This window comes from Pangasianodon hypophthalmus, chromosome 28 (genome assembly GCF_027358585.1).
Source record: "Pangasianodon hypophthalmus isolate fPanHyp1 chromosome 28, fPanHyp1.pri, whole genome shotgun sequence".
In the NCBI taxonomy this organism is placed as follows: Eukaryota; Metazoa; Chordata; class Actinopteri; order Siluriformes; family Pangasiidae; genus Pangasianodon; species Pangasianodon hypophthalmus.
The window spans coordinates 10,270,194-10,289,677 of NC_069737.1; the positions used below are offsets into that span (position 1 = coordinate 10,270,194).

Consider the following 19,484-nt stretch of genomic DNA (forward strand, 5'->3'; position numbering starts at 1 on the left):
GGACCTTTACAGAATGCTGGTTTGGAATGGGTACCATTATAGACAGCAATTTCTGCTGTCACTGTGGCAAAAGGGTGGGATAAGCTAACCCTAACCCTAACCCTGCATGCACTGGTAACTGGATGGTTCTGGAAGGACCTTGGGACCAAACCCAGGGTTCCTGCCTAAGGTTATGTATTTCAATTTGTGAACCAAGCAGTGCTCTGTGAAGGTCAATCAGCAGAATGTGTCCAGTACACTCTGTATGGTACCATTTGAGTTGCATGGTGTCTTTTTGCTCATCGAATCAGTTATTCATCTATAACTCACCTGTCTAAGCAGACTTAAACTGAGTGGGTGATAGGTCCTCACCACAGTAATGTGCCATTCTACGAGGAGAATTTCATCCACATAGGCACTACCGAGAGGTGAGGCCTGTGTTGCAGCTACCTGGGTGTCACTGTGTACCTCTCTGCAGGTTACACATTGCAGGTCAGCATTGCAGTGAACATATCCAGTGTTCATAGAGCCACAGTTACAGAAATACTGCAATTTTTTATTTACATTTTACATTTACGGCATTTGGCAGACACCCTTATCTAGAGCAACTTACTGAAGTGCTTTGAAGTTGAAGTGTCTATCAATAAATACATGCTGATACTGGTTCACTAGGTGACGAACTAAGAATACAATTAGGCTAAAAACTCTGTGTACACAAACACACTCTCTCTCTCTTATAATATATATATATATATATATATATATATATATATATATATATATATATATATATATATACAGTCAGGTCCATAAATATTTGGACAGTGACACAGTTTTGGTAATTTTGCCTCTGTACACCACCACAGTGGATTTGAAATGAAGCAGTCAAGATGTGACTGAAGCGTAGACTTTCAGCTTTAATTCAAGGGGTTTAACAAAAATATTGCATTAACCGTTTAGGAATTACAGCCATTTTTTACAGAGTTCCTCCATTTTCACAGGCTCAAAAGTAGTGGGACAATTGACTGATAAGCAGTTTCGTGGCCAGCTGTGGCCTGTTTCCTCCTTATATCATGATAAATTAAGGAGATAAAAGGTCTGGAGCTGATTCCAAGTGTTGAATTTGCATTTGGTAGCTGTTCATGGGAACTCTCAATATGCCATCCAAAGAGGTGTTGATGCAAGTGAAGGAGGCCATCATTAGGCTGAAAAACCAAAACAGACCTATCGGAGAGATAGCAGAAATTTTAGGAGGGCCAAATCAACAATTTGGTACATTCTTAAAAAGAAGGAATGCACTGGCGAGCTCAGCAACACCAAAAGGCCTGGGAGACCACAGAAAACAACTAAAGTGGATGATTGCAGAATTCTTTTCTTATTGAAGAACAACCCCTTCACAACATCTAGACAAGCCAGGAACACTCTTGAGGAGGTAGGCCTATCATTGTAAATACAGACGGTTTACCTCAAGATACAAACTGCTGGTAACACTCAAGAACACAAAGGCCAGATTAGACTTTGCTAAAAAACCTCTAAAAAAAGGCTGACCAGTTCTGATGCAAGATTAACTTGTACCAGAATGATGGGAAGAGAAAAGTATGGAGAAGGAAAGGAAGGGCTCATGATCCAAAGCATACCACATCATCCGTCAAACATGTGGAGGAAGTGTTATGGCATGGGCATGTTTGACTGCCGATGGAACTGGGTCACTGGGGTTTATTGATAATATGACTGTTGATAGAAGTAGCAGGATGAATTCTGAAGTGTACAGAGCTATACTTTCTGCTCAGATTCAGTCAAATGCTGCAAAACTGATAGGACAGCGCTTCACAGTACAGATGGATAACAACCCAAAACATACTGTGAAAGCAGCCCAAGAGCTTGGAAATTAAATGTTCTTAAATGGCCGAGTCAGTCACCTGACCTCAACCCACCTGAGCTGCTTTTCACTAACTGAAGACAAATCTGAAGGCAAAATGACCCACAAACAAGCAGCAACTGAAGATGGCTGCAGTAAAGACCTGGCAAATCATCTCAAGGGAGGAAACTCAGCATTTGGTGATGTCCATGGGGTCCAGACTTCAGGTAGTCATTGACGGCAAAGGATTTACCTCCAAGTAATAAAAATAATCCTAATATTTATGATTATATTAGTTTGTCCCATTACTTTTGAGCCTGTGAAAATGGAGGAACTCTGTAAAAAATGGCTGTAATTCCTAAACGGTTAATGCAATATTTTTGTTAAACCCCTTGAATTAAAGCTTAAAGTCTACGCTTCAGTCACATCTTGAATGCTTCATTTCAAATCCACTGTGGTGGTGTACAGAGGCAAAATTACCAAAACTGTGTCACTGTCCCAATATTTATGGACCTGACTGTATATATATACGGGGCGGTTGTCGTGCCGAGTGTGAGGCTCATCTTCTCCGCTTACGTCTCCTTCTGTGGGAAGAGAAGAGGACACTGTTAGTGGGCTTGTAAGTCTCACCTACCTGATTCAGAGAGCAACCACATGCTCCTTTTATATCCCTCGGTCTTCTCTGTGAGGGTAGATTTTGGCTGCTGCTCTTATTGGCTGCCAGACGCACTGCATTAGGCTGCTTTGCCTTGTGGCCACGCGCACTCCGGCTGTCCAAAACAATGGCGCTGCTAAAGCAGCGCTGTCCTTTCAGCACCCTGCCGGCAGTTGTGTGAGGAGCGATGGAAAAATTATGTGCTCAGGCCGCGGGCCCGCTGTCACAATATATATACAGATGTGGACAAATTTGTTGGTACCCTTACAGTGCATTGAAACAATGCTTCAGTCCTCCTGAAAAGTGATGAAATTAAAAGCAATTGTCTCGTGTATACGTGCATGCCTTTTGTATGTCATAGAGTAAAGCAAAGAAAGTGTGAAAAGAGATAAATTATTGCTTATTCTACAAATATATTCTAAAATGGCCTGGACAGATTTGTTGGTACCCATAGAAAATTTTATAAATATTCAGATTATAGTCATATTTCAAGCTTTTCTTTAATTAGTATCACACATGCCTTCAATCTTGTAATCAGTCATTCAGCCTATTTAAATGGAGAAAAGTAGTCACTCTGGTGTTTGGTATCATTGTGTGCACCACATTGAACATGGACCAGAAAAGCAAAGGAGACTGTTGTCTGAGAAGATCAGACAAGGCATAGGCTATAAGACCATCTCCAAGCAGCTTGATGTTCCTGTGACTACAGTTACAAATATTATTAAGAAGTTTAAGGTCCATGGGACTGTAGCCATCCTCCCTGGACGTGGCTGCAAGAGGAAAATCATCCCCAGTTTGAACAGAAGGATAGTGCAAAAGGTAGACAAAGAGCCAAGGAAAGCCACTTTGAGTGACAGTAGGCTCAATGGAGGAAGACCCAGGAGGACTCTACTGTTGAAAGAAAAACATAAAACAGCCAGATTGGGATTTTATTTTGAAAAGCCACAATGCTTGTGGGAGAATCTTTCAAAGAAGAGAACACCATACCTACTATGAAACATGGAGGTGGCTCAGTTATGTTTTGGGTCTACTTTGCTGTGTCTGGCACGGGGTGCCTTGAATTTGTGCAGGGCACAATGAAATCTCAAGACTATCAAGGCATTCTGGAGCGAAACGTACTGTCCAGTGTCAGAATGTTCTGTCTCAGTCACAGGTCATGAGTCACAGCTCATGAGACCAAAAACCCACAGTAAAAGCATCCTAGAATGGCTAAAAACAAAATAATGGAAGTGGCTTTCTGTGAGCCCTGATCTGAATCCTGTTGAACATCTATGGAATCTCTGGAGCTGAAACATGTAGTCTGGAGAAGGCACACTTCAAACCTGAGATAGCTGGACCGGTTTGCTCAGGAAAAGTGGGACAAGCTACCTATTGACAGGTGCAGAAGTCTCAATGAGAGCTACAGATACTCTAAAGGTTGTGCAACAAAATATTAGGTTAAGGGTCCCATCATTTTTGTCCATGCCATTTTCATTTGTTTTATTATTTAAAATATTCTGTTGAATCAAAAATCAAAAACAAAGTCTGATTTTTATTAAATATGGAATAAACAATGATGGATGCCCATTATTTTTGTCAGTTTCAAGTTATTTCAGAGAAAATTGTGGGTTCTTCTTTTTTCGTGGAAGGGTACCAACAAATTTGTCCATGTCTGTATATACAGTTAAGTCCAGAAGTATTTGGACAATGACTGAGTTTTTGTGATTTTGCCTTTATACACAAATGGATTTGAAATAAAACAATCAAGATGTGATCGAAGTGTAGACATAATTAATAAAATAATAAAAAATAAAGAAAAACCACTGAAGGAGAAGGTGTGTCCAAACTTTTTGACTGGTACTATATATATTATATATAATATAATTATATATATAATTATATATATATATATATATATATATATATATATATAGTCATTCAGCCTACAGTTAGGTCTGGAAGTATATGGACAATCAAAGTTTTTGTGATTTTGCCTTTATACGCCACCACAGTGGATTTGAAATGTCGAAGTGTAGACTTTCAGTTTTATTTTAAGAGGTTCCACAAAAATATGGCATTTACCATTTAGGAATTACAGCCATTTTAAGCAAAGTACTTCCATTTTCAGGGGCTCAAAGGTATTTGGACAATTGACTGACAAGAAGTTAATTGACCAGGTGCGGTCCATTCCCTCGTTACTTCAAGACAAATGAAGCAGATAAAAGGTCTGGAGTTGATATCAGGTATTGAGTTGGCATTTGGCAGCTGTTCGACTAGAGCTACCAACATGAAGTCCAAGGAGATCTCAATGTAAGTGAAGGAGGCCATCATTAGGCTGAAAAAACAACATAAATCTATAAGAGAGATAGCAAAAACCTTAGGTGTGGCCAAATCAACAGTTGGGTACATTCTTAAAAAGAAAGAAAGCACTGTTAAGCTCAACAACATCAAAAGGTGTGGAAGACCACAGAAGACAACTAAAGTGGTGGATCGCAGAATACTTTCCTTGGTGAAGAAAAACCCCTTCACAACATCAACAGAAATCAAGAATACTCTGGAGAAGGTAGACGTATCATTGTCAAAATCTACAATCAAGAGACACCTTCATGAATGTAAATACAGAGAGTTTACAACAAGGTGCAAACCACTGGTAACATTCCAGAACAGGAAAGCCAGATTAGACTTTGCCAGAAACATCTAAAAAAGCCACCCATGTTCTGGAATAAGATTCTTTGGACTGATGAAACCAAGATTAACTTGTACCAGAATGATGGGAAGAGAAAAGTATGGTGAAAGAAAGGAACAGCTCATGATCCAAAGTATACCACATCATGTGTCAAACGTGGTGGAGGAAGTGTTATGGCATGGGCATGTATGGCTGCCAATGGAACGGGCTGACTGGTGTTTACTGATGATGTGACTGCTGACAGAAGTAGCAAGATGAATTCTGAGGTGTATAGGGCTATATTCTCTGCTCACATTCAAACAAATGCTACAAAACTGATAGGATGCCGCTTCACAGTGCAGGTGGATAATGACCCTAAACATACTGTGAAAGCATCTCAAGACTTTTTGAATGCAAAGAAAAGGAATATCCTTCAATGGCCAAGTCAGTCGACTGATCTCAACCCAATAGAGCATGCTTTTCACTTACTGAAGACAAGACTGAAGGCAGAAAGACCCACAAACAAGCAGCAACTGAAGGTGGCTGCAGTGAAGGCCTGGCAAAGCATCTCCAAGAAGGAAACTCAGAATTTGAGATTTAAGAACATGGGCTCCAGACTACAGGCAGTCTGGAGGATTTTCATCCAAGTATTAAAATTATGGTTATATTTACAATTATGTCACTTTGTCCAAATACGTTTGAGCCCCTGAAAATGGAGGTACTTTGTTGAAAATGGCTGTAATTCCTAAATGGTAAATGCCATATTTTTGTGGAACCTCTTAAAATAAAGCTGAAAGTCTACACTTCGACATTTCAAATCCATTGTGGTGGTGTATAAAGGCAAAATCACAAAAACTCTTTAATACCATATATTTCTAGACCTATATATATATATATATATATATATATATATATATATATATATATATAGACCTATATATATATATATATATATATATATATATATATATATATATTACACACAGTACCAGTCAAAGGTTTTGACACACCATCTCCTTCAGTGGTTTTTCTTTATTTTTATTATTTTCAACATTGTGCATTAATACTGAAGACATCCAAACTATGAAAGAACACATTTGGAATTATGTAGTGAACAAAAAAGTGTTAAACAACCCAGAAATATGTTTTATATTTTGGATTCTTCAAAGTATGCTGCTGTAACACAAGAATTTCCCTCATGGGATCAATAAAGTATATCTATCTAGCTATCTATCTATAAGTAGCTAAGTAGCTAAATTTAGTTTTGATGACAGCTTGGCACACTTATGAGATCAGATCTCTCATCCGATTCACGAGGTAGTCACCTGGAATGGTTTTCAATTCACAGATGTGCCTTGTCAAGAGTTAATTTGTGATATTTCTTGTCTTCTTAATGTGCTTTAGACCATCAGTTATCTTGTGCAGAGGAAGGGTGGGTACAGAGTCAATAGCCCTATTAGTGCTACTACAACTACTGTACAAATCCATATTATGGCAAGAAACACTCAGTTAAGTAGACAGTCCATCATTACTTTAAGAAATGAAGGTCAGTCAATCCAAAAAATCTCAGGAACTTTGAATGTATCCCCAAGTGCAGTTGCCAAAACCATCAAACGCTATGATGAAACTGGCTCTCATGAGGACCATCCCAGGAAAGGAAGACCAAGAGCTTCCTCTGCTGCAGAGGATAAGTTTATTAGAATTACCAGCCTCAGAAACCACTGATTTAAAGCACCTCAGATTACAGCCCACATAAATGCTTCTCAGAGTTCAAGTGGCAGACATATTTCAACATCCACTGTTCAGAGGAGAGTCAGGCCTTCATGGTCGAATTGCGGCAAAGAAACCATTACTTCGGAAGAACAACAAGCAGAAGAGACTTTCTTGGGCCAAGAAACACAAGGAATGGACATTAGATCAGTGGAAAACTGTCCTTTGGTCTGATGAGTCCAAAGTTGAGATTTTTGGTTCTAACTGCCATGTCTTTGTTAGACGTAGAGAGGGTGAACAGACGGTTCCTGAATGTGTGGTTCCCACTGTGAAGCATGGAGGAAGAGGTGTGATGGTGTGGGGGTGCTTTACTGGTAACACTGTTGGTGACTTATTCAAAATTGAGGGCACACTTAACCAGAATGGCTACCACAGCATTTTGCAGAGACATGCCATCCCATCTGGTTTGCACTTAGTGGGGCCATCATTTGTTTTACAACAGGAAAATGACCCCAAACACACCTCTAGGTTATGTAAGAGCTATTTGTCCAAGAAGGAGTGTGATGGAGTTCTGCATCAGATGACCTGGCCTCCACAATCACCCAATCTAAATCCAATTGAGATGGTTTGGGATGAGTTGGACCGGAGAGAGGAGGAAAAGCAGCCAACAAGTATTCAACACCTTTGGGAACTCCTTCAAGATTGTTGGAAAACCATTTCAGGTGACTACCTCATGAGGCTGACTGAGAGAATGCCAAGAGTGTGCAAAGCTGTCATCAAAGCAAAAAGTGGCTACTTTGAAGAATTGAAAATATAAAACATATTCTGGGTTATTTAACACGTTTTTGTTTACTACATAATTCTATACATGTTTTTTCATAGTTTGGATGTCTTCAGTATTAATTTACAATGTTGAAAACAGTAAAAATAAAGAAAAACCATTGAATAAAAAGGTGTGTCCAAACTTTTGACTGGTACTGTATATATAAATACACATTTTTTTAATAGGCTCGTAGGTTGTCTACAGTGCAAGGATGTGAGGACAACAGAATAAGCTGTTAGCATGATCATTAATGCAGTTCTAAATCTTAGCCTGAATCGCTGTATAGTACTGATACCACTCATTAAAAGGAAACAGAAATATATCAAGTAAATGATACACGCTAACAGTGATGTATCTGAACTATTGGCACCCTTAATGAAAATGTGCATAAAGAATAATAAAGACATGAAAGCATCAAAGATATTTTGAGCTTAAATATATGGAGATGATGCATAATTTTATTTATAATACATTTTTTTTCTGTAAACTATGGGCTTCAAAATTATTGCCACCACAACAATAAACCTTCTATTATGGCTTATGTACTTTTTTATATTCGATACCTGGGGTCTTATTTAGAAAATCATGAGTAGAAGAAGTTCTAATTTTAAGTATTATGCACATTATGAACCATTATGCACAAGAAAACTGGTATTTATCACATGAGCGTATGCACAACAGTACACAATGGTCATAAATAATACACCCCAAACATTTTAAACTGATGTCACTGCTCATCATGCATGGCTGCACTCATTTGCATAAAGAAATGCCTCCAAATTGCTATGTATGGTAAACAGCTTTCCTTTAAATAGCCCAGTATATGGCTCATGGCACTGCTTGTTATGGATGACATGGTACAGTGTAAACCCATATGAGGATGGGTTCTCTGTTGAGCCTGGTTCCTCTCAAGGTTTCTTCCTATCACCATCTCAGGGAGTTTTTCCTTGCCACCGTCGCCCTGCTTGCTCATCAGAGACGGCACACACACACACTTCACTTTACTTTTGTTTGTGTAAAGCTGCTTTGAGACAATGACCTTTGTAAAAAGTGCTATACAAATAAAAATGAATTGAATTGAATGACATGGAGCATGTCAAAGGTCTAAGAAGATGAACTTTACCGACAATAAGTAGAGATACTGTTGCACAAAGTAGAGGAAAACAAACATAGAATACAATTACAAAACAATTTTTTTTAATTATTAGAGTATTAGTTAAATTGAGAAACTTTGCAATGGCATGAAAATTTTGCTGTCTTTTCTGCTGGAAATGTAATGTGTTGTGGTGTGAACGATATGAATGAACGTAAGACGTGTCGTTATTCAACTTGTAGTTGGTTGGGAAATGCCAGATCTGTTTCCAATTACTCTTTGAAATGTGCCCTTAGCTAAAAGCCATAGAACAGAGATCAAGTAAACTTGCACTGGGCAAACAAAATCGACTGATGATCCTCTCCTTACATTCAGCATAGTTTCCAGTGGATCCTAAAACACGTTCATCCCCCTACAAGGCTGTATGAGCCAAATCTTCAAACAAGACATCATCCCAATCATTCTTTAAAAGTGCCTTTTATATGATTGTACTTTTCCCTTGATCTGTGCCACCTGTCTGCACCAATCAGCAATTACTCTCTCAATTATGCGGATATGATTGACATGAGAGCTCCTCATAATCTTCATAAGTTTACCTGCTATTACACTTTCTTTTTAACCACTAAGGGTTCCTGCATACACATGATCAGGAATGTGGGATAATATTTGCACATCCTCATGCACAAGCAAAACTTGATAAATCACATCCTATGCATAGAAACATGGGTATGCACAGGTTATTTACAAAACTGTGCATATACATGATTAATAAATGAAACTCCTGATTTGTGCTTGCTAACAACCATCTTCCTTTTGTGTTGTAAGCTGTTAGGTTTTTTCGCATGGGAATAGATGACAAAAGAGATGCCAAACGTACCAGATCATGTGTGCAACTTCCTATCTATACCCCTGGGAAACAGAAACTGTTCAAAGACAGTTCAGTAAGGTTCACTCTTAGAAAAAAGGTGCCATCTAACAGACAAAAGGGTACTTTGGTATCTTTTTCCAGGGAAGCCCTTAAAGATTCCATGTAAAACTCCCTTCAGGCTTCCTTTTAAGAAATTTACATTTACATTTACGGCATTTGGCAGATGCCCTTATCCAGAGCGACTTACATTTATCTCATTTATACAACTGAGCAGTTGAGGGTTAAGGGCTTTGCTGAAGGGCCCAGCAGTAGCAGCTTGGCAGTGCTGGGGATTGAACTCATGACCTTCCGATCAGTAGTCCAAGATGAACTGGTACCAGGTAGAACCCATTTGGAAAGCTATAAATTTTAAACATCCAAAGAACCCTTGAGAAAAACATTTTTTCTAAGAGTGTACAGAGTAGCATACTATGTTAATTACTGGTGGTCAGGGTTGACTGGTGTGGCTAGGGATCATCACATGTTGGTTGTGGGCTCTTTGTTTTCTTGTCATTAATTAAAACATGGGGCATTGTCTGTGTCTAATTGATAGTGCCTATGTGTAGCCAGATATGGAAGCTTGAGCCTTTTCTGCCTTTATTCGCTGATTTTTATTTCTCACATCATTTTTCTTTCTTACAGGGTCGCCGAGGACATTCAGGGAGGCCTGGTATTCCAGGACCACCGGTAAGAGCTGCAACTGCCTTTTTTCAGTTCTGTGACAACAGCAAGTTTGATTACTTCTCTTGGTTCCAGGATTCCAGAGTGGTTTCTTTCTGCATTTTCCAATTAATGACCATGACCTCACATTTGTCATGCTCATGCTCCTTCCCATTCTCATCTTGTCAAGGAAATAAGAAACTGGATTCAAAATGCAGAGTACTCAGCCCTAATTCTTTGATTTTTGCTAATTATTGTTAAAATCTGCACCATCAGAGAGAGTGCATTAAGGCACATTGTACTGCTGAACAAGACACATAGCCTAAGGTTTAAGTTGGTGTGTAGCAATGTGGGTGCCACAGACACAGAGTAACTAATCTTAAAATCTTTAAGAAGTCCATAAAGTCATAGTTTGTTTGAGTTCTTGAAACTTTTCAGATTTTTCAACTGATTTTTCAACTTGCAGCCTGGCAAGTTGTTTGTTCTGCCAAGCCCTGGTGGAGTTGGTTGATGGATGTGATCAATGCCCAAATTGTTTAGGACTCAAACATCTGCAATAGGTACTTACAGAACCTTGTCCCAACTGCAATGCCTTACAGGCTATAAAAATACTGTTGTCTAGTCATCACCCTCCTCTAGATCTACACAGCCATAGTGAGAAGTGAAGCGAAGTGAAGTGACATGAACAGCAGATATGGCTGCAGAGCTGACTTGGAAGAGAGAGGAACAAAAACAGGAAGAATACTCTTCTAACAGTATTTTGAAAAGGAGAGAATGGGTTTACTGCATTGGAAAATTTGAGGAGATGGCATAGGGTATTGGCCAAATACAAAAGCTGATAGAAGAAATGCAATAGCACACTGAAGAACAGAGCTTGCTGTATTCATTCTCTGAACTTGAGGCCCACTTCACTAAAGAGTGCTTGTAGTGTGACATTGAAACAGATTGAAAAGCAGGAGCACAGCGTAGAAGTAGCACTGAATACACTACAGAGTGTTGTTAAGGCTGCCTTGGCAAAATTAAAGTAGGTTACTCGTCCAATATGGATGGACAAGTTCATAAACCATCTTTTAAAGATCTATCACTATTCCAAATGTACCGATTTCACTGACGAGCTCTTATGCGGGATTAAGAGTACACTGACGTTGCGATTTGACAAAAGAGCAGGCATACTGACTGGAATGACAGATGATGAAACTCTAGGCTTGAGGTCAGTGCCTAAGGAAGAGAGACCATTTACCTCATTTGTATTACAATCTGATGAAGGCAGGGTGGTACAGCCTGAATATAGGAGATCTGATATGCTGGATCATAAAGAATAAGACACACTGGTGAGTTGTAACGCAAATACAGTGGCACACTTCCCACTGGGCCTTAAGGAAATAAGGACCATGCCTGCAGCAATCCTAATCACAATCACATCCATTATCTCCAACCAACAGGAAGTGTTGTGTGCAAGTGTGTGTCTGAGTCAGAAACACTAATTTGAACACATTTTCCTACAAAGCCTGTCAGCTATTCCATAGTCTTTGTGGGAAAAGGGCCAGCTATAGTTTTCATTTTTCTGGGTACTGATAAGGAACCTACACCTTCTGATTGAAGCAGACTATAAAAGACCAAACGTTAGCTTAGATACTGAGGAGCGAAACTAGTAAGTGCTTTAGAGGTCCGTAGCAGTATTTTATAATCAGTGTCAGATTTTTCCTTGAGCCAATGTAGCCTTAAGGTACATCAAAACTTTTGTTTGAATAGAGAAGTTACCATTAACATTTAAAAACTTATAGCAACTCTGTCAGCAAGTTGGCAGGTAGAGGCTGGCATGGTGAGCTCTTATGGTGGTCACGGTGTTGCAGTTCGAAATGCAGTTCAATGCTGACTTCATCATCCACTGACCTATTTGCCTTGTAGGTGAATTGAAGGGGATCCACAGTGGGCCTGTTATGTATTTCAGTTCGGCCAACACCAGTCTCTCAAAGGATTTCATAACCACAGATCTCAAAGTTACAGGCCTGTAGTCACTTAGTCCTATCATCAAATGTTTTGGGTACTGAGTGTGGAACAGTTGAAACAAGATGGAACCACATCCAGTTCTAGTGATCTGTTGAAGATCTTTGTGAAGATGGGGACCAGTTGGTCTGCACAAACTTTCGGTGTCTTGTAGTTTGTTTGAATTCAAATTCGAGGGGTTGAAGGCCTTTCCACACTACTACAGGGTTATTAGTAATTTAGCTACTGAACAGGAATATCTCCAATTCTGTATGCTGCCTCCTTGGCCTGATGAAGCTGCTTACGTTTGGCCGTAGACAATGGTTTGTCCTTGCTGAATTTCTTGTGGGTTCTAGTGCAGACACACATCCTGACAAAAACTGATGTATTAAGAGACCATGTCATCTAGGTCAATAGCAGCATTTACAAAAAACTCCAGTCAAATTCATCGAAGCAGTAACCTGTAACTCCAGGTTTGCCTGTCTAGTACATCTCTTCACGGTGGTAACCACTGGCTTAACAGATTTTAGTTTCTGCTTATAAGAAGGAAACATGCGAACTAGCGAGTGAACAAAAAGCTGCATGGGGGATAGAGCAGTAGGCATCTTTTAAAAACAGAATAGCAGTGACCCAGAATGTTTTGCACCTGGAGGGACACTTCATATACTGTCTGTATTTAGATGACTGAGGTTTGCTTTATTAAAAACCCTCATTATAATAACAAAAAGAATGCTTGCGTTATTCTGCCTCTATACAGCTAATTTGGTTGCTCAGGTATTGAAGTGCCTTCCTTACACAGGCTTAAGGTGGGATGTAAATATTTACCAGGATATATTTAACAGAAAGGTTTACAGTTGATGAAAAATGCTTCCAGATAAGGCTGACATATTTTCTTTAGAATCGCAATGCCTTTATATTCCACCATCACTGGTCCTAAAGACATAGTCTGAGGCTGTAATTGAGAATATGGCTCAGAAAGATTTATCTTCCGCAAAAAAAATATTAATGAAATCTTGTAAGCTCATATACAGTGCATATATAAAGAGGCATACAATATCAACCCTCTGCAATTTAATGTACTCCCTTTTCTTTTTTTTTTGTTTAAAACTGGGTAGATGAGTGTTGGTATACGTTAATGATTTTTACACAAATATTGTGACTTAGTTGGATTTTTGTACTTTGCAAAAATTTTCTGAACATGCGGAATTAAGCAATATAGATATTTATCAGGTTTTTTTTCCGCAAAAATGCAGGGACCTCCTGGATCATCTGAAGGTGGAGGCACCAAGATATGTTTTGGTTAATTTGGCAGCTTTTACAACATTTAAGCAGATGTCTTGGATTACGGACTGCACGGTGTGTCACAGGTCTTCTCCTGAGATCTATTTTCTCCTCTCATAATGAAGTTAATATTAACTTGAATGCTTTGGTGCATACAAATTTCTCGTTAGCAATGGAAAAAAAGAAAAACATGGTTACTGAATCAGGAGGAAAATGCTTTATACTTTCAGATTTTTGTGTGTGTATATTCAGACAGGTCTGGAAGTATTTGGACAGTGACAGAGTTTTTGTGATTTTGCCTTTATACACCACCACAATGGATTTGAAATAAAACAATCAAGATGTGATCGAAGTGTAGACTTTCAGCTTTATTTTAAGAGATTCCACAAAAATATGGCATTTACAATTTAGGAATTACAGCCATTTTCAACAAAGTATCTCCATTTTCAGGGGCTCAAAGGTATTTGGACAAAGTGACATAATTGTAAATATAACCATAATTTTAATACTTGGATGAAAATCCTTTGCAGTCAATGACTGCCTGAAGTCTGGAGCCTATGTTCTCAAAACTCAAATTCTGAGTTTCCTCCCTGGAGATGCTTTGTCAGGCCTTCACTGTAGCCACCTTCAGTTGCTGCTTGTTTGTGGGTCTTTCTGCCTTCAGTCTTGTCTTCAGTAAGTGAAAAGCATGCTTTTGCAGTATGTTTAGGGTCATTATCCACCTGCGCTGTGAAGCGGCGTCCTATCAGTTGCCCTTCAGGAACTCGAGCTGCGTCATGAAACGCTATGGGAACGCCCCCCGCGTGACCGCGCTCTGAATCACGTGTCTTATCCGTCCAATGGATGGGCGAGACGTCATGGGCGGGGTGACGTAGCGACCCGGAAGCATAAAAGCCCGAGCGGTGAGCCCCACGTTAGCTTCCTGTTTTCAGCAAGTGCTCTATGTATATTGTTTGTCTTTGTTCAGTCTATTTTGTGTTTTGTCGGCGGCATGCCAAAGGCCAAAGATAAGACTAAGGGCGAGAGCGGGCAGCGCTTCAGGCTGTGTGTTCCTCCCTGTCCGCGATATATTACGGGCGGGGATACACACAGTCTGTGCGTTGCCTGTTTGGGAGCGGAGCACGCTCAGTCGGCTCTCGAGGGAGCCGGCTGCACACATTGCGAGCGTTTACCGCTGCGCACTCTCCGCTCCCGCTGGGCTATCTTTGAGGAGCGAGCCCTCACTAGCGTGCCTCGCGGCGCCGGCCCCACTTCTGCCGAGGCAGAGCGGCGGTTGCGCTCGTGGGGCTCGCAGATGCAGCCTCATTGCTCTAAGCTGGATGAGCGCTTTTTGCGCAGTAGGCCGCCACCTCCGCCCCGGAGCCTGCCCTTTTTTCCAGACCTCCACACTGAGGTGTCGAATAGGCCTTTTTCAGCCCGGTTGTTCAGCCCCACTTCCTCCCATTATGCTAATGTGGCTGGGATGGACTACTCCGGTTACAGGGCGATGCCCAGGGTTGAACAGACGCTAGCCAGCTATCTGTCCCCTGCTGCTGCATGAAGGCTCCGGCGTTGCCTACCAAGCCGCTGCGGACCACCTCAGCGCTGGTAGGCAAGGCGTACACAGCAGCAGGTCAGGCTTGTCTGCACACCATGGCGGTGTTACAGGCGTACCAGGCCGACCTGCTTGAAGAGCTGGATGAGCACGGGGAGATGACGTCTGAGCAGGTAGCTGAGCTCAGGCGGGCCGCTGATCTGTCCCTCCGTGCCACCAAGGAGACCGCACGTGCTATCGGTCGGTCTATGGCAGTCCTGGTGGCGGCGGAGAGGCATCTCTGGCTGACCCTGTTCGATATGAAAGAGAAGGACAGGGTCGTGCTCATGGACGCCCCGCTTACTCCCTCGGGCCTGTTTGGCGACGCGGTAGACTCCGTCGTCGAGAGATACCAGCAGGCCCGTGCTCAGGCGGCGGCGTTCCAGCGGTTCCTTCCCCATCTCTCTCTAGCTTGTGGGGCTGCTGGGCGGGGGCAGCCCCCTCCATGTACGGCCCCCTCCTACAGGGAGGCCCAAAAACAGAGCGTTGCCTCCCGTGTTCCCCTGAGGCGTGAGCAGGAGTTGCGACGACGCCCTGGGCCCAGGCCTTCGGGCGCTAAGGCGGATCTGAGGACCGTCTTCATGTCCAGAAGGGCTGCAGCTAAGAAGCCCTGATGGTTTTGGCCCAGGGCTTCCGAGGGCAGGCCCCTCTGGGGCGACGCGGCATACACCTCATCTCACGGTGCCCGGGTCCCCCCAGTGCCCTCAGGAGGTCAATCTGCCAACCCTGCCACCTATGGTGCTTCAGGGCGCAGCGGTCTCCGGCGAGCGCCTCTCCCAGTTCTCGCCCGGCAATGTAGCGGGTCTGGGAGGCTCGCGGCCTCTTCTGAGGCCTTCGCAGCGGTTAGTTCATTTACCCCCTGTCAGTTCGCCGCCTCAGGGCACCCAGCTAACCTCTTCTATTGCACCAGAGGTCAGTCTCGAGAGACTGATTCCCTTAGTGAGCTTTCTGGCAGCGTGGAAACTTCTGCCGAATGTGTCTCATTGGGTCCTGCGTACTGTAGAAAGAGGCTACTGAATTCAGTTCGGCTCACCTCCGCCTCGTTTTTCTGGGGTTCTTCCCACTGCGGTGGGTCCCGAGCAGGCTCTGGTATTGGAGCAGGAAGTACACACTCTCCTGAGGAAGGAGGCCATCGAGGTGGTCCCTCCTCACGACAGAGAGTCTGGGTTCTACAGCCGGTACTTCATTGTTCCCAAGAAGGGGGGAGGGCTGCGTCCCATTTTGGACTTGCGGCAATTGAACCTTTCAGTCGCACAACTGAAGTTCAGGATGCTTACGGTCACTCAGGTCGTGTCTCAGATCAGGTCCGAGGACTGGTTTGTCACAATCGACCTAAAAGATGCGTATTTCCACATCTCCATCCTTCCCCCACACAGGAAGTTCCTGAGGTTCGCTTTCGGGGGCGAAGCTTACCAGTATCGGGTTCTTCCCTTCGGCCTAGCACTCTCACCGTGCACCTTCACAAAGTGCGTGGATGCTGCCTTGGCTCCTATGCGACTACAGGCCATCCGCATACTGAATTACATCGACGACTGGTTGATTTTAGCTCATTCAGAGCAGATGGCGGCTCGGCATCGAGATGTCGTTCTCGCCCATATGAAGGAACTGGGGTTAAGACTAAACGCCGAGAAAAGCGTGCTTTCTCCAGCTCAGAGAACCTCTTATCTAGGCGTCGTGTGGGATTCCATGATGCAGGCACGTTTGTCTCCTGCGCGGATCGAGTTGGTCCTCACAGCGGTCGCGAGAGTGAAAGTAGGCCGGTCACTCACTGTATAAAGCAGTTTCAAAGACTGCTGGGCCTATTGGCAGCTGCATCCAACGTGATACCTTTTGGCCTGCTGCACATGAGACCCCTACAGTGGTGGCTCAAGACCAGGGGGTTTTTCCGAAACAGAGGAAACCCGCTCCGCATTATCAAGGTCAGGCGGCGATGCCGCCGTGCCTTAGCTGTGTGGAGAGAACCTGGGTTCTTGTCTCAGGGCCCGGTCCTGGGAGCTCCTGATCGCCGCGTAGTGCTAGCGACGGATGCGTCCCTCACCGGATGGGGAGCGGTCATGAGTGGCCGTCCTGCCCGTGGTCTGTGGAGTGGCCGCCATCTCACTTGAGATGCTGGCCGTGTTTCTGGCTCTGAAACACTTTCTCCCAGACCTAAGAGGCCGCCACGTGTTGGTGCGCACCGACAACACGACGGTGGTCTCTTACATCAACCGCCAGGGAGGTCTGCGTTCGCGCCCCCTTTACAGGCTGGCACGCCAGATCCTTGTGTGGTCCCAAGGGAAGCTCCTCTCATTGAGAGCAGCCTACATCCCTGGTTATCTCAACGTGGGAGCGGACGCCCTGTTGAGGCAGAGGCCGGTGCCCGGGGAATGGAGACTCCACCCCGAGGTGGTGGAGCTCATATGGCGTATGTTCGGCAGAGCCCAGGTGGATCTGTTTGCGACGCAGGAGACGTCGCACTGTCCCCTTTGGTTCTTTCTGACTCATCCAGCTCCTCTTGGACTGGATGCCATGGTACAGCCGTGGGCGAGGCTGTGTCTGTACGCCTTTCCTCCGGTCGCTCTGCTCCCGGGAGTTCTGGAGAGAGTGTGCCGGGACGGAATTCGCCTACTGTTAGTAGCCCCGTTCTGGCCGGGCCGAGTATGGTTCTCGGACCTGATTTCCCTCCTAGACGGCTCCCCATGGGAGATTCCAATCAGGAGGGATCTCCTCTCACAGGCGGGGGGCCATCTTAACCCCCGCCCGGAGCTGTGGAAGCTGTGGGTGTGGCCTCTGATGGGGCACAACTCCGCGCTTCCGGTCTCTCAACCGAGGTTGTGGAGACCATCCTCCAGTCCAGAGCTCCCTCTATGAGGAAACTGTACACCCTGAAGTGGAAACTTTTCACTTCCTGGTGCGGAGACCGCCGGCTTGACCCTGTTCACTGCCCAGTTGGTACAGTGCTGGAGTTCTTGCAGGCCCGTCTCTCTGCGGGGCTGACCCACTCTACCCTGAAGGTGTACGTGGCGGCTATTGCGGCCTGCCACGCCCCTCTCGATGGCCAATCAGTGGGCAGACACCCCTGGGTGACACGTTTCCTCCGCGGTGCGCTGAGGATCAGACCTCCAGCTCGATCTCGGGTCCCCTCGTGGGACCTGACCTGGGAGCTTTGAGCCCATTGAGGAGATTTCGGACCGTCTTCTGACGTTGAAAACTGCCTTTCTCTTGGCAATTTCCTCTCTTTGAGAGGAAATGAGAGTGGGGAGTGGGGGATCTTCAGGCCCTCTCTGTGGCCCCTTCCTATTTAGACTTTGCGCCTGGGTTGGCCAAAGCTTTCTTGTACCCCCGAGCGGGGTACGTACCGAAAGTCCCCTCCTCGGCACCACGGCCGGTCGTGCTGCAGGCTTTCTGTCCTCCTCCCTTCAGGGAGCCCGACCATCGGAAGCTCAATTGTACGTGTCCAGTGCGAGCACTGGACACGTACATCCACAGAACTGCCCTGTGGAGAAAGGCGGACCAATTGCTTGTGAGCCTTGGTCCCCCTAAGAGGGGTTTTCCTGCTTCTAAGCAGACCCTGAGCCGGTGGATTGTAGAATCCATTTCTCTGGCTTTCGAGTCCTCTGGTCTCCCCAGTCCCCTGGGGGTCAAGGCTCACTCTACCCGAGCGGTGGCAGCCTCTAAGGCCTTTCTGGCAGGTGTGTCCTTACAGGACATCTGCAACGCGGCGGGATGGTCCACGCCCCTGACCTTTGCCAGGTTTTATGACCTGGATACGCGAGCCACTCCCGGCTCCTCTGTCCTTGTGCCTTAGGCTTGCCTCCTCCTGGACGCAGGGACTTGTAAGTCTGGCGGCGTGGGTATACTCGTTCCCATAGCGTTTCGTGACGCAGCTCGAGTTCCTGAAGGGGAATGTCTCCAGGTTACGTATGTAACCATGGTTCCCCGAGGGAACGTGATGCTGCGTCTCTGTACCACACTTCCAGCGTCCCTGCGGCGCTTGCTTCATTTTCCAGTAAGCTAACACGGGGCTCGCCGCTCGGGCTTTTATGCTTCCGGGTCGCTACGTCACCCCGCCCATGACGTTTCGCCCATCCATTGGACGGATTAGACACGTGATTCAGAGCGCGGTCACGCGGGGGCGTTCCCATAGCGTTTCGTGACGCAGTGTCTTGTTCCCTCGGGGAACCGTGGTTACATACGTAACCTGGAGACGTTTTGTAGCATTAGGCTGAACATGAGCAGTGAGTATAGCCCTATACACCTCAGAATTCATCTTGCTACTTCTGTCAGCAGTCACATCATCAGTAAACACCAGTCAGCCCGTTCCATTGGCAGCCAT

General features: G+C 44.3%; 1 protein-coding gene across 11 annotated transcripts in view; it reads left to right on the forward strand.

Annotated features, from left to right (window-relative positions):
* Window positions 1–19,484, forward strand: part of LOC113544364 (collagen alpha-1(XIX) chain) — a 270,413-nt gene that overhangs the window by 68,135 nt on the left and 182,794 nt on the right. For all 11 annotated transcript variants that reach the window (XM_053230917.1, XM_053230913.1, XM_053230916.1 and 8 more), the window contains one exon: window positions 10,312–10,356. In XM_053230917.1, the coding sequence (XP_053086892.1) occupies window positions 10,312–10,356 (45 nt within the window). The remainder of the gene's footprint in view (window positions 1–10,311; window positions 10,357–19,484) is intronic.